The sequence below is a fragment of the Bufo bufo genome, chromosome 5, assembly GCF_905171765.1.
Source record: "Bufo bufo chromosome 5, aBufBuf1.1, whole genome shotgun sequence".
Taxonomy (NCBI): Eukaryota; Metazoa; Chordata; class Amphibia; order Anura; family Bufonidae; genus Bufo; species Bufo bufo.
The window spans coordinates 532,816,479-532,832,309 of record NC_053393.1 but is presented as its reverse complement, the minus strand read 5'-3'; the positions used below and the strand labels follow the sequence as shown (position 1 = coordinate 532,832,309).

The 15,831-nt window shown below is 44.7% G+C and overlaps 1 protein-coding gene across 1 annotated transcript in view; it reads right to left on the bottom strand.

Moving 5' to 3' along the window:
- Positions 1 to 15,831, bottom strand: part of SLC25A13 (solute carrier family 25 member 13) — a 133,726-nt gene that overhangs the window by 84,990 nt on the left and 32,905 nt on the right. Inside the window, exons 4-5 of the mRNA XM_040431237.1 lie at positions 11,473 to 11,588; positions 459 to 598 (exon numbers count right to left, since the gene is read on the bottom strand). Of these exons, the coding sequence (XP_040287171.1) occupies positions 459 to 598; positions 11,473 to 11,588 (256 nt within the window). The remainder of the gene's footprint in view (positions 1 to 458; positions 599 to 11,472; positions 11,589 to 15,831) is intronic.

Genomic DNA, 15,831 nt, shown 5'->3' with positions numbered 1-15,831 from the left:
TGAATGAGGAATTTATCAAGAGAAGAATATTTGTCTGGGTTGTAGTACTTTGCACAAAATTTATCAAACGTGGCATGATATTTGTTAAATTTCACACATTGTTTGGAAATGGTACGCCAGGTTTTCTAGGCCAGAAAGCGCAGAGACCCGGGGCGGAGCGGAACATAGGTGGCGGGGGATCAGTAAGGTGTTTTTTATTATACAGACTCTTTTTTTAGTACATTGCCTAGAACCTGTTGTACCGAATGCAGACTTCTTCCGCCTTACTTAGTTTTGCTCATCGTCTGGGCAGAAGTGATCATGGTCCTGTTGGGGGTGAAGTGTTGTTATTGGGTCTACCAGGTGAGGAGTTGAGGCTGCACCAAACCTCTACCCTACGACAAAGTGCTTTATTCCCAGCATGGAAAACTGCAATGAAAGTCAACGGGACTGCGACAGAATCCCTATCCAGAACTCACCAGCAAAAACTGAGTAAACTCGGCATAGGGCAAAAGCCTCTTGCGGTCCTTGCCAAAGTGCAGCTGGATGAATTCACAATCCCAGTTGAATGGTATATGCTGGTGAATGGTGGTCTGGCCGAAGACTTGCTTTACATTCTCTGTGAAGACAAACGGTAAGGTAGAAGAATAAACATTACTGCATTCACAGTAATGGAGTTTGTTATGCTGAAAAAAAGACATTTGTCCATCCAGTTCTGCCTGCTATCCTGCAAGTTCATCCAGAGGAAGGCAAAAACCCCAGTGAGGTAGAAGAATAAAAATGATGGCATTCATGCATGTTGGAGCTGTGGGCTGCAATATGTAGAGGACCGTGTGGTCATCTCTCACAGTATCAACATAACATCTATCGGGACCTTGATATCGATGATGTATTGACTGATCAGTGGGGCTCCCAGCGTCTCCACCAATCAGATGACAGATACAACACTCTGGGGGGCATAGCTTCCCCCTGCATTGTTTACACAGCGCCCTTACATAGGATAGTGGCAGTGTCTGGCATTGCAGCCCAATTGCATCTCCTTTAATAGCAATGGGCTGCAGTAGCAGGCACAGCCATTACTAAACGTGTGGCACTGTGCCTGTGCCGACCCCTTCAGTCGGTCGGCTGATTGGAAGTGTTGCTCGGAGACAGACCCCACAGATTTGATATTGATGGTTTAGCCCAGGGGTGGGCAACCTGCGGCTCTCCAGCTGTTGCGAAACTACAATTCCCAGCATGCTCCATTTATTTCTATGAGAGTTATGAAAAGAGCACAGCAAGTAGGCATGCTGGGAGTAGTAGTTTACAACAGCTGGAGTGCTGCAGGTTGCCCAACCCTTCGTTAGCCTAAGGATAAGCCATCAATATCAGCCCCGAAAATCCGGTTTAATGCTGCATTTTTTGAAACTACAGTGTACTGCATTTATCTATTCCCGGTTACTTATATGGCGCCGACATATTCTGCAGCGCTGTGCAGGCCGATTACTTCCCAATAGGTCCCAAAATCTAATCTCCTTACCTCACATACACACTGGGGTCAAGTAACCTGTCAGGACATCTAAGGAGACTTGGAAGACAACGGAGATGTAGGAAAAAGCCACAAAAGCAAAGGGAGGGCCTACGACCTCCATGCAGAAGCTGACACTAGTCCACACTGCCAGCTGTACCCTACGCCAGGCATGCTCAACCTGCGGCCCTCCAGCTGTTGCAAAACTACAACTCCCAGCATGCCCTAGTAGCTGTAGGATGTCCAGGCATACTGGGAGTTGTAGTTTTGGAACAGCTGGAGGGCCGCAAGTTGAGCATCCCTGCCTTACGCCACTCACCCTTCTTGGCTCATTGGTATCAATGGTTCACCGACAGGACCCCCTCCCGCCATCTGAAGTTCCCACCCTGCGACATAATGCGTGCAGGTAGTTCATGCGAGCCTCCATACTTTTCAGACACCGAGAAGGCACAGGCTCCTGAGCTGCGTCTGGGCCTTCCCTTGAGGTCACCAGCAAACTCCTCAACCTCAGCCTGGAGATAACTCCGAGGTTGGTCCGTAAGATGCTGCGGTCAGCTCCCTCTCTTATATTATCACCTACCCCGAGATGTGATTGTAGAGTGCCGTGGCAGGCACTCTACAATGGTCTCTCCGTGCCGTGACAGGCCCTCTACAATGGTCTCCCCGTGCCGTGGCAGGCACTCTACAATGGTCTCCCCGTGACGTGGCAGGCACTCTACAATGGTCTCCCCGTGACGTGGCAGGCACTCTACAATGGTCTCCCCGTGACGTGGCAGGCACTCTACAATGGTCTCTCCGTGACGTGGCAGGCACTCTACAATGGTCTCTCCGTGACGTGGCAGGCACTCTACAATGGTCTCTCCGTGACGTGGCAGGCACTCTACAATGGTCTCTCCGTGACGTGGCAGGCACTCTACAATGGTCTCTCCGTGACGTGGCAGGCACTCTACAATGGTCTCCCCGTGCCGTGGCAGGCACTCTACAATGGTCTCCCCGTGCCGTGGCAGGCACTCTACAATGGTCTCCCCGTGCAGTGGCAGGCACTCTACAATGGTCTCTCCGTGCCGTGGCAGGCACTCTACAATGGTCTCTCCGTGCCGTGGCAGGCACTCTACAATGGTCTCTCCGTGCCGTGGCAGGCACTCTACAATGGTCTCTCCGTGCCGTGGCAGGCACTCTACAATGGTCTCTCCGTGCCGTGGCAGGCACTCTACAATGGTCTCCCATGCACAGATGCCAACCTCAGGGCCTGATAGGCAGCCGGTTAGATCTACTTAAAGTGATGTAATGCGATGCAATACCGAAGCATTGCAGAGTATTATATGGGCGATCACCTAATCAGATTAGAGGAATTTCACCATATACTAAATTCTACATTACTATTCTATTTATTGCAGGCACGTTCAGGTGCCAGGAGTGGGGTCATCGTATATGAATGCAGGTGCACACCCGGATTTTTATATAATAAAATGAAAGTGGCTGAGGACAATTAGTGGATCATATTTACATGAGCGGTGTACTTAAGGCACAATTGCCGAGGTTTTATTGAATTTTGTGTGGGAAGATCACTTTTGTATACCGCGAAGGAAATTGCCCTAGTGTTGTTCTATTCAAAGTGACACATCTCTCCCCGGCTTGACACTGACTGGAGGGAATTATACATGTACGGCAGAAGCTGTTTTCAAAGGTTTCCTACACAAAGTTCTCAGCAAAGTACAGCCGAACCCATGAAGACAATTACCGATGTCTAACGCCTCCCCGAGTCACGTACTTTGTGCCTTTTTATATATAAAAATATATTTCTAATCTTCATCCAACACTGCCATGTGTTTTCCAGCTTAAAGGGAAAAAGTAACCTGGACATGCTCACTTTGTATCAAAGCCGAAAAGAACTTCTACTATTCATTATCTTACCAGAAGTAAATAGACCAAAAATATCCACGATCCTGATCCCAGTAAACACCTAAGAATAAAACAGTGCAAAGGGCGATTGTGTGTGTGACCAATTATCTCCCCCCTATGGTAGAAATGAAAAAGACCCCCCCTCTATATGTGACAGAGGGCACATATCCTCCAGACTGGTAAAAGGGTGACAACCTGAAGAAACGTTCCTGTGGTCACTGAAGGTTGTGCACGGGAAGTTGTGACAGTGACAGCCTGCGATTGGTAAAAGGGTGACAACCTGAAAAAATGTTCCTGTACCTCCCAAGTTTGATCAAAATGTGCGCTAAGAGCTTCCATTGATCCTAATAGTAGGTATAGTACCACTTGAATTTAGAATCTCAGCTTTACTGCTTATATGTGTGTGCAGCCATTATTTTTTTTATTTATTATGTACCTCCCTGGGGTCACTGGTGGCTGCACAGGAGGTGAGTGACGGGCTGTGATCGGTAAGAGGGCGATAACCTGAGGTAACGCTCCTGTGGTCACTGAACGTTGTGCATGGAAAGAGATGACAGTGACAGGGTGATAACATGAAGAAAAGTTCCTGATAGTGATCTGTAAGAGGGGTGATAACCTGCTGTAAAGTTCCTGGGGTCAATTAAAGTTGTGCAGGGGAAGAGATGACGGTAAGAATCCTTTAGGGAGGGCAGGTTTTTCTGCTCAAAGCTAGCAAGTCCAGCAGTGCTATTTAGCTGCCATATACATTCAGCAATCATTGTGCAGAGTTCAATACAAACCAAGCAAATCTGTGATCCCCCCACCCAAACAATACAAGTATGTGAACAGTTCCACATTGCACATGTATCATAAGTATTGACATCTCACCCTAATCCATCTCAAAGTAAATGCACTCAACTGCAATGCGTAAAGTGAAGAGAAAAAAATAAAAATAAAAAGGTACCATAGAACACAGACAAGGTGCATTTGTTTTTGCCTGGACCATTCCATCAATCCGAAAAAGACCTCATGCACACAACCCTAGTTTTGGACCGTATCCAATCCACATTTTTTGTGGGTCAGTGGGTCGGATGCAGACCCATTAATTTCAATGGGGACACAAAAGATGCGGACAGCGGGGATGTCGACTGGAGGTAGCAGTAGGCAGCCAATAGGAGGCGGCGACGGGGACAAGCCTCCCTAGCATCGTGGTTGACGCTAGGGAGGCTCGTCCCCATTGCGGCCTGCTATTGGCTGCCAACCTGGTCGACAAACGCACAAATTGCAAAAAAGCATAATAGGCCCTTCTTATATGGCTGCAAGGAGGCGCTAGCACAGCAGAACCTACCCATGTGACCGCCATTCATTTAACTAACCCCTTCCTGATATCTAACGAACATGTCTGTCATAATGGGAAACCAAGAGCTGAACCCGGCAACCATGCAGCAGGTGCCGGCTGTGCCATACAGCTGACGCCAGCCCATAGTGACTGGCATCAGTGGCATCTACTATCCTGGTAATTTAAAGGGCTTTTCTAGGATGCATATATTGATGACCTACCCTCAAGTCTAATACATGGGGGTCCAACACCCGGCACCCCCGCCGATAAGCTGTTTGAAGAGGCTGCAGCGCTCTTGTAAGCGCTGCGGCCTCTTTTTTTTTCGACCAGTGACGTCCAGTTCATTGGTCACATGACCCAAGTGCAGCTTACTACCAATGAAGTGAATGGGGTAGAGCTGCAATGGACAATGAACACCGATGTGCTTGGTAAGCCGACAAGAGGCCGCAGCGCTTCCCAGAGCACCACAGCCTCTTCATATGGCTGATTAGTGGGGCTACTGGATGATGGACCCCCCACTGATCAGGATAGGTCATCAATATAAGAGTCCAGGAAAAGCCCTTTAACCCTTCAGACACCATGGTCAGTAGTGACAGCAGCATCTGAGCAGTTAGAATGAGGAGGCTTTATACACCATGACAGCTCCAACAGGTGTGTCAGAGTATGGAGTATGGCCAACTGGAAGAGGGCGCATGCACAGCTCTCTCTATTCATTTGTAGGGGACATCCAAGTACAACAGTGCTCAGCCATTCTCAGAACTCCCATAAAAGTGAATGGAGAGAGCTGTGCATGCGTGGCCCTCTCTCCATTTACTGTCAGCAAACAGGACTCCTGTTTTCAAGACAGATGCAGGTACCAGAAGTGGACTTGAAGTCTAGGTCATGAAAAGGTCATGGAAACCAGAGCTGGAAATGCATCTTTAAAGGGAGTCTGTCAGCACAATTTCACATACACTGCTTACATAGCGCTGTATCATAACTATACACGAGTCAAATGGTACCTTTGTTGTGTTATTCTGAAGTTCAACAGAAGCAAAATCGCTAATTTATTCATATGTAAATGAGGGCTCGCCAGCGCCCAGGGGGCGGTGCTTTCTTCTCACTTAACCCCTCCCCAGACTGTTGCTTGGCCCGCCCTATAAGCCTCTTGCGTCATCCAGTGTACTGGCAGAGATCCAACGAGTGTGCGTAGTTCACCGCCGGCCCGGGCACGCGCACTGTGATGACCATTGTGGGCAGCGGCATCGCCCCATTCAGTCTGCATGCGCCGGCGGGATCTCGGCCAGTACACTGGATGACTCAAGAGGCTTACAGGGCAGGCCAAGCAACAGGCTGGGAAGGAGAAGGCAGAGCAGCCTGGGCACTTAAAGAGGACCTTTCACTAGAATAAAACCTCTAAACTAACTATACAGACATGGAGAGCGGCACCCAGGGATCTCCCTGCACTTACTGTTATCCCCGGGCGCCGCTCCGTTGTTCCGTTATAGGCTCCGGTATCTTCATAGTTAGGCTCCACCCAGGGGAACCTCCAGGCGTCTCCTTCTCCCAGGCTGTAGCGCTGGCCAATCGCAGCGCTCAGCTCATAGCTTGAGAGAAAAAAAAAGCCTCTCAGGCTATGAGCTGAGCGCTGCGATTGGCCAGCGCTACAGCCTGGGAGAAGGAGACGCCTGGAGGTTCCCCTGGGTGGAGCCTAACTATGAAGATACCGGAGCCTATAACGGGACAACGGAGCAGCGCCAAGGTATAACAGTAAGTGCAGGGAGATGCCTGGGCGCCGCTCTACATGTCTGTATAGTCAGTTTAGAGGTTTTATTCTAGTGAAAGGTCCTCTTTAAAGCCGCCCCAGGGCACCTGTGAGCCCTCATTTACATATGAATAAAACAGCGATTTTGCCTCTGTTGAACTTTAGAACACAATAAAGGAACCATTTGACTCATCTATAGTTATGCTACAGCGCTATGTAAGCGGTGTATAATGTCAAATTGTGATGACAGACTCCCTTTAACCCCTTAAGGACTCGGCCCTATTTCACCTTACGGACTTGGCAATTTTTTACAAATCTGACCAGTGTCACTTTAAGTGCTGATAACTTTAAAACGCTTTGACTTATCCAGGCCATTCTGAGAATGTAATTTTTGTCACATATTGTACTTCATGACACTGGTAAAATGAAGTAAAAAAAATCATTTTTATTTATAAAAAAATACCAAATTTACCAAAAAATTAAAAAAAAAAAAAATTTAGGGACCAGTTCAGGTCTGAAGTCACTTTGCGAGGCTTACATAATAGAAACCACCCAAAAATGACCCCATTCTATAAACTACACCCCTCAAGGTATTCAAAACTGATTTTACAAACTTTGTTAACCCTTTAGGTGTTCCACAAGAATTAATGGAAAATAGAGATACAATTTCAAAATTTCACTTTTTTGGCAGATTTTCCATTTTAATAATTTTTTTACAGTTACAAAGCAAGGGTTAACAGTCAAACCAAACTCAATATTTATGGCCCTGATTCTGTAGTTTACAGAAACACCCCATATGTGGTCGTAAACCGCTGTACGGGCACACGGCAGGGCGCAGAAGGAAAGGAAAGCCATACGGTTTTTGGAAGGCAGGTTTTGCTGGACTGGTTTTTTTGACACCATGTACCATTTGAAGCCCCCCTGATGCACCCCTAGAGTAAAAACTCCCCAAAAAATTGCCCCATTTTAGAAACTACGGGAAAGGGTGGCAGTATTGTTGGTACTAGTTTAGGGTACATATGATTTTTGGTTGCTATATATTACACTTTTTGTGAGGCAAGGTAACAAGAAATAGCTGTTTTGGCACAGTTTTTATTTTTTGTTATTTACAACATTCATCTGACAGGTTAGATCATGTGATATTTTTATAGACCAGGTTGTCACTTTTTTTTATTTATGTAAGTTTTACACAATGATTTCTTTTTTGAAGCAAAAAATAATAAATAAAAAATCATGTTTTAGTGTTTCTATAGTCTGAGAGCCATAATTTTTTCAGTTTTTGGGCGATTACCTTGGGTAGGGCATGATTTTTGCGGGATGAGATGACTGTTTTATTGGCACTATTTTGGGGTGCGTGTGACTTTTTGATCGCTTGCTATTACACTTTTTGTGATGTAAGGTGACAAAAAATAGTTTATTTAGCACAGTTTTTATTTTTTACGGTGTTCATCTGAGGGGTTAGGTCATGTGATATTTTTATAGAGCCGGTCGATACGTTTTACACAATAATAGCTTTTTTAAAACAAAAAAAAAGATGTTTTAGTGTCTCCATATTCTGAGCCATATTTTTTTTGGGCGATTGTCTCAGGTAGGGGCTCATTTTTTGCGGGATGAGGTGACTGTTAGATTGGTACAATGTTGGTGGGCAAACGCCTTTTTGATCGCTTGTTGTTACACTTTTTGTGATGTAAGGTGACAGATTTAGCACAGTTTTTATTTTTTATGGTGATCATCTGAGGGGTTAGGTCATGCGATATGTTTATAGAGCCGGTCGATATGGACGCGGCGATACCCAATATGTATACTTATTTTTCCCCCCTATTTTTTACCAATTTTTTTTTTACTTTATTTGGGGAAAATTAAGTTTTTGTTTATTTTTACTTGAAACTTTTTTTGGGGGGGAACCTTATTTTTTCAACTTTTTTTTTTCACTTTTTTTTTTGTCCCCCCTAATCCTTTACAATGCATTCCAATACTTCTGTATTGGAATGCATTGGCTGTATGAGTAATACTGTGTGTATTACTCATACAGCTTCCGGCCTGCGTGAACCATCTCTTCACCGGAAGGCAGCGCGATTACTTCCTTAGGCATCGCACTGCCTTCCATGCCATCGGGTCCCCCCCACAGCCCCATGGGGACCCGATGGCACCGCCGACCGCACAATAAAAAGCCGCGATCGCCGACACAGGGGTAGACACTGGACCCCCCCGCGCATTTAGCCGTGGTGCCTGCTCACCGTGATCGGAACTATAGAGGACGTACCGGTACGTCATGGGTCCTTAAGGACTCGGGATCCATGCCGTACCGGTACGTCATGGGTCCCTAAGGGGTTAAAGCAGGGCTTGACAAATTTCCTTGGAATCTAGGAGCCAGCTAAAAAAGTTAGGAGCCAGGCGGAGCCGCGTCATAAAGCCCCCAGTAGGTGCCCCCATAGTGCTCCCCCCCACTTTTCCATAGAGCCCCCCAATAATGCTGTATACCATGTTACATATACCGCCGCTCCGTCCCCGGACCCTATTGACTATAATGGGGACGGGGGTGGAGCTCCGGCACAGCACGGCAGTTCGCGGTAAGAGGCCGCCGGACTAAAAAGTTGGACATGCAGTACTTTTAGTCCGGCGGCCTTTCACCATGCACTGCCGTGCTGCGCCAGAGCTCTGCCCCCATTATAGTCAATGGGGACGGAGCGGTGGTCCGGCGAAACAGCGGAAGGACGGATCCGACAGGGTGAACAGCCTGCCGGATCCGTCCTGCCGCAAGTGTGAAAGTAGCCTTAGTTATATAGCTACTGAATGAGACAGAAGAAGGGATGCCTTTTAACATGTATATCTCCTTGAGAAGCCAATTTGATCCTAAAGGGTTAATTCAACCTAAACTGTGTCCTGTCACTTTTATCTCTCTGCTCCTGTCCCAGCCGACAGCCTCAGTGTAACCTGTTCTTTTAACTCAAAGAATCGAATGAGTCACTAACTAATCGGATATTTAGATTCTTTTAACCTGAGACTCATTCGATTCTTTCTAGACTCCCTCCTGTACTTGTGTCAGTGACCTAGAGCTGCTAGTCCTTGCCTCAGCTCTGATTGGTTGGTGGGCGGAGAGGGGAGGGGCTGGCAGAAGCAGCTTCCACTCTAGGATCAGATTACACTCCTCCCGAGCCCCTCCCCTCCCTGCTGCCAGCGTCTCGCTCTCTGTGTGTGATGTGACTCACTGACTGGATGAGCTGTTTCAAACGGTGCTGCCTCCGGACAGAACGGCAGCTCCGCACCCATCGCCCGGGCACCTTTGAAAACGGGCTGACAAATACCCAAGCGCCAGGACTAAATTTCTGGTCGCCATGGCGACCTGGCGCCTGGGATTTGTCGAGCCCTGGGTTAAAGGCTATGTACACCTACGGAGGCATTTTTTTTATGATTGCATATTACTCATTTTTGGTTAAAAAAATTTTTTTTCAATTGGCCTTTATTAAAAATATTGAGCTGTTCTGTCACAAAGGATTAACTGTTTTTCTAGCTGTGTGACTGGTACTTTCATCTAATAATCCTTATCTGTAAGTTACTGAGAGGTCATACACACTTATTTAAGCCACATTCTTATCAGTAAGATAAGAACTGAGCTATAATGCTTTGGAGGTCAGAGAGTAGAGATAAGGAGTCTTTCAGCTCCTGGTCTGATGGAAAAAAAGACAGAAAATCCAAAGGGTGCTACTAGAGCGTCTCAGCTCTGTACAGAAAAAAAGGAGTTTTTTATAAAGTGAAAAAATATTTTTAGCTCAAAATGAGAACAATGCAATAATAAATAAAAATTAACTCCAAAGAGGTACATAGCTTTTTTTAATTTTTATTATTATGGGCAGTTGGGCTCAGTGATCCCCATTCTGACCACCAGTATGTCAGTCTCTCCTGTGTGGCTGACTTCCTGTGAACTACAGGATTACATTTTCATCTATCCAATCCCTCCTGCAAGCCTTCAGACACCTCCCCTCCCCACTGACCTCTCCTTACTTCCTTTATATAAAGTGCTGACATTGAGAAAACTATAGCAATCAGGAGGCTGGAAAAGCAGGCTGAAGTTAAACTACATCGGAATAGGCCGACTCTGCAGGGTGATCTAGGTGAAAATCAATGTCGCTGAACTATGAAATGCTGTCCCTAGATAGAACATCAAATACATTGTCATCAGACTGTACCTCCTCATCATGGGTAATAATGCTGCTCAGGAGAACCACAAACTTGTCCCCTATCCTTCCATAGAGGTGTATAAGTGTCCGACCTCTGGGGTCCCCACTGATAATAAAAGGGGCCCTGTTTTTAATGGAGCCGCAGCCCCATGTGAGTACTGCCATTCTATTCTATTCAACTCTATGGGACTGCTGGCAATAGAGTACAGCGATAGGGACCCATCCGCGGAAGCCACCTTGACGCGTGGTGGATGGGCCCGATACAAGTTTGATCAAAATGTGCACTAAGAGCTTCGATTGATTCCAATAGTAGGTATAGTACCACTTGAATTTAGAATGATCCCCATTTCTCAGCTTTACTGCTTATATGTGTGTGCAGCCATTATTTGTTTATTTAATAGAGCACAGCGCTCAGCTTTTTCCAGAAATCCCATAGAGTTTAATAGAGTGGCAGCGGACACACGTGACCGCAATTCCCTATCGTGTGGCCAGGTGGAAACAAGTGGGCTAACATCATAGGGATGAACGCATGGCAAACAAGGGGGACAAAGGCAAGGAAAGCTGTATGGGATGTCACACAGGGAGGTCTGGAGTAGACTTCTGTGCAGAAACAGCATATCTGGCGCTTGTGATTGTACAATGGGGGCACTTCAAAGAGCAAGAGACTGACCATTTCTAACCTTATTTTCCAGTGTCTGATAAATGTTTTTACAAGTGATCATTATCAGATTTCAGTTCTTACAGGAGGTAGAGTTTAGAAATCAGATCAGTAAAGGTCTCTTCTTCCCTGTTATCTCCGCTTTCTTATGTGTAATACATGTAATAAAATAGACAAGAAATTTACCAAAAGTTACTTCTCCTTTCCCTGTTTTGTCAAAGAGTTGAAAGGCGACCATGAATAAAGCATCCGGGGCGCAGAGGACAGACTCGAACGCCACAAACTCTGGGAAGGAGATAAACCTGAAAAATAAATAAAAAGGCTAAAATATAAAGCATGAGACATAATAAGTAATTGTGATAAACTGAATCCTTTCAAACCTATTAACAAATTTGCACACAATCTACCTAAAATTTTGGTCATATACATTACTTATCCTGTACTAATGCAGTTACATCCTGTATTATACCCCAGAGCAGCACTCACTATTCTACTGGTGCAGTCACTGTGTACACACATTACTTATCCTGTACTGATCCTGAGTTACATCCTGTATTATACTCCAGAGCTGCACTCACTATTCTGCTGGAGCAGTCACTGTGTACATACATTCCATTACTTCTCCTGTACTGATCCCGAGTTACATCCTGTATTATACTCCAGAGCTGCACTCACTATTCTGCTGGTGCAGTCACTGTGTACATACATTACATTACTTATCCTGTACTGATCCTGAGTTACATCCTGTATTATACTCCAGAGCTGCACTCACTATTCTGCTGGTGCAGTCACTGTGTACATACATTACATTACTTATCCTGTAATGATCCTGAGTTACATCCTGTATTATACTCCAGAGCTGCACTCACTATTCTGCTGGTGCAGTCACTGTGTACATACATTACATTATTTATCCTGAACTGATCCTTAGTTACATCCTGTATTATACTGCAGAGCTGCACTCACTAATCTGCTGGTGCAGTCACTGTGTACATACATTACTTATCCTGTACTGATCCTGAGTTACATCCTGCATTATACTCCAGAGCTGCACTCACTATTCTGCTGGTGGAGTCACTGTGTACATACATTACTTATCCTGTACTGATCCTGAGTTACATCCTGTATTATACTCCAGAGCTGCACTCACTATTCTTCTGGTGCAGTCACTGTGTACATACATTACATTACTTATCCTGTACTGATCCTGAGTTACATCCTGTATTATACTCCAGAGCTGCACTCACTATTCTGCTGGAGCAGTCACTGTGTACATATATTACTTATCCTGTAATGATCCTGAGTTACATCCTGTATTATACTCCAGAGCTGCACTCACTATTCTGCTGGTGCAGTCACTGTGTACATACATTACATTATTTATCCTGAACTGATCCTTAGTTACATCCTGTATTATACTGCAGAGCTGCACTCACTAATCTGCTGGTGCAGTCACTGTGTACATACATTACTTATCCTGTACTGATCCTGAGTTACATCCTGCATTATACTCCAGAGCTGCACTCACTATTCTGCTGGTGGAGTCACTGTGTACATACATTACTTATCCTGTACTGATCCTGAGTTACATCCTGTATTATACTCCAGAGCTGCACTCACTATTCTTCTGGTGCAGTCACTGTGTACATACATTACATTACTTATCCTGTACTGATCCTGAGTTACATCCTGTATTATACTCCAGAGCTGCACTCACTATTCTGCTGGTGCAGTCACTGTGTACATACATTACTTATCCTGTACTGATCCTGGGTTACATCCTGTATTATACTCCAGAGCTGCACTCACTATTCTGCTGGTGTAGTCACTGTGTACATACATTCCATTACTTCTCCTGTACTGATCCCGAGTTACATCCTGTATTATACTCCAGAGCTGCACTCACTATTCTGCTGGTGCAGTCACTGTGTACATACATTACATTACTTATCCTGAACTGATCCTTAGTTACATCCTGTATTATACTGCAGAGCTGCACTCACTATTCTGCTGGTGGAGTCACTGTGTACATACATTACATTACTTATCCTGTACTGATCCTGAGTTACATCCTGTATTATACTCCAGAGCTGCACTCACTAATCTGCTGGTGCAGTCACTGTGTACATACATTACTTATCCTGTACTGATCCTGAGTTACATCCTGCATTATACTCCAGAGCTGCACTCACTATTCTGCTGGTGGAGTCACTGTGTACATACATTACTTATCCTGTACTGATCCTGAGTTACATCCTGTATTATACTCCAGAGCTGCACTCACTATTCTGCTGGTGGAGTCACTGTGTACATACATTACGTTACTTATCCTGTACTGATCCTGAGTTACATCCTGTATTATTCTCCAGAGCTGCACTCACTATTCTGCTGGTGCAGTCACTGTGTACATATATTACATTACGTATCCTGTACTGATCCTGAGTTACATCCTGTAGTATACTCCAGAGCTGCACTCACTATTCTGCTGGTGGAGTCACTGTGTACATTACATTACTTATCCTGTACTGATCCTGAGTTACATCCTGTATTATACTCCAGAGCTGCACTCACTATTCTGCTGGTGCAGTCACTGTGTACATACATTACATTACTTATCCTGTACTGATCCTGAGTTACATCCTGTATTATACTCCAGAGCTGCACTCACTAATCTGCTGGTGCAGTCACTGTGTACATACATTACTTATCCTGTACTGATCCTGAGTTACATCCTGTATTATACTCCAGAGCTGCACTCACTATTCTGCTGGTGCAGTCACTGTGTACATACATTACATTACTTATCCTGTACTGATCCTGAGTTACATCCTGTATTATTCTGCACAGTTACCACCATAATTCTGCAAGCTTCAAATCTAACTTCCCCCAGCATTCCCTGCTGGTTCAGCGCCTGAACACAGTTTTCTTTGATGTTTTACATTCTCTACAGAACCCGATGTTCAAAAAACAAATTATTTGTAATTATCACAATATAATCCAGTTTTGGTAAAAGTACAGATTGCTAGATAAGAAAATGACCACAATTAATACTGAGCCCCCAATACATCAATCTCAACGGATTCTCACAACTCTTCTCTTTCCTAAAACTACACCGAAACCAAGGAAAGAAATATATAAATCACCCTCCTGGTAGCTGTAGGTTAATGCATCGCTTAGGAATTAGCTCGGTACAAGTTAATGCAGTGAAAGCTGCAGCCGGGGCTTTTGTTTGAGGGTGAAAAAAAAAATAAACTCTCAGCCACTTACAGACTTCTCAAAAGGTTAATGAAGAGATTAAAAAAAGAACCATGGAGACAAAAAAAGGAGCAATTTCACCGACTTGAGAACAGCCAAGGATTAAACCCAATGAATAAAATGTATCTAAATGGGTCCCACGTGGCAAAAGAACAAAAAAAATAAAAAAAATATACAATAAAAAATATAAAGTATAAAAAGGTAAAGTAAAAAAAATAAAATAACCAAAAGCCGACAAAATAAATAAATTTAAAAAAAATAACTTCAATTTTGAGCATTTTGCCCATTTCTCAACGCTTTAATTAGGCATGGAAGGTAGTGCGTGCGATTATTCCCATGCGCATTGTGCTTCACGGAGGGTAGTCCATTATCTGGAGAAAGTTATCAGGCAGATAATATATTCCGGCCCATCGGAGGCAGGAACACCTGTTTTTCCCGCACATGAAAAGAATTCGTTTTAAGTAGTAATGTTGAGGTTCATATTTAAATTTTATTTAATGACACCTAATGATGTGCAAAGTGGGGGGGGGGGGGGGGGGATCGGTAGGCGAGGGCCTAGGCTAATCCTGAAAGAGAGCGCGTTGCCACGGAAACTGCCCTCCTCGCCGTCGCGGATAAGAACACGGACTGTGTGCCTCGCATTACTTAGGCTTCTCTAGACATAAAGAACTCCGCATGTAATTGACTGTGTAAAATTGATGCTCGGTTACTCCATTGTGCGGGTCATAATTTGAGTAAGTGAATACGTCACCGTTATTAGGGAGTAAATCTGTTGTGATTTTGCCGGCGAGGCGGGCCTGAGATACAATAAGATGAAAATAGCTGGTTTAATTAACTTGTAAAAATTGGGTTAATTTAAATGCAGCTGCTGCCACAGATCCTCCGGGTGTCCCCTTTAGTCATCGGATTAAAACCTCACATTAATATCTGCTATTTTATCTAATAAGGCTCTGCAGACGGTCATTTTCCGTATAGATACTTAAAAAAAAAAAAAAAAAAAAGTCAGGCTGCGCAGCAGTGCAAGCTTTAACAGAACGCTGCCACAAAAAGACGGAGCCTGACCAGGGTGGGTTAGTGGATTTAGGCTTATAGGGACACTACACCTAGAAATGAATGATACAAGGTAACGGGCCCTAAACTTGCCCCCATTGTTTGTCAGTCTGCAGGATATTCTGCATGTTGCTGAAACGGTCGAGTAGAAATCCTGCAAAAAAAACACAAGGGTTAACTTCCTGCTGATTGGTTCTATTTTTTGCTAGGGAGTGGAGTTTAAAGGGCTTATCCGAAATC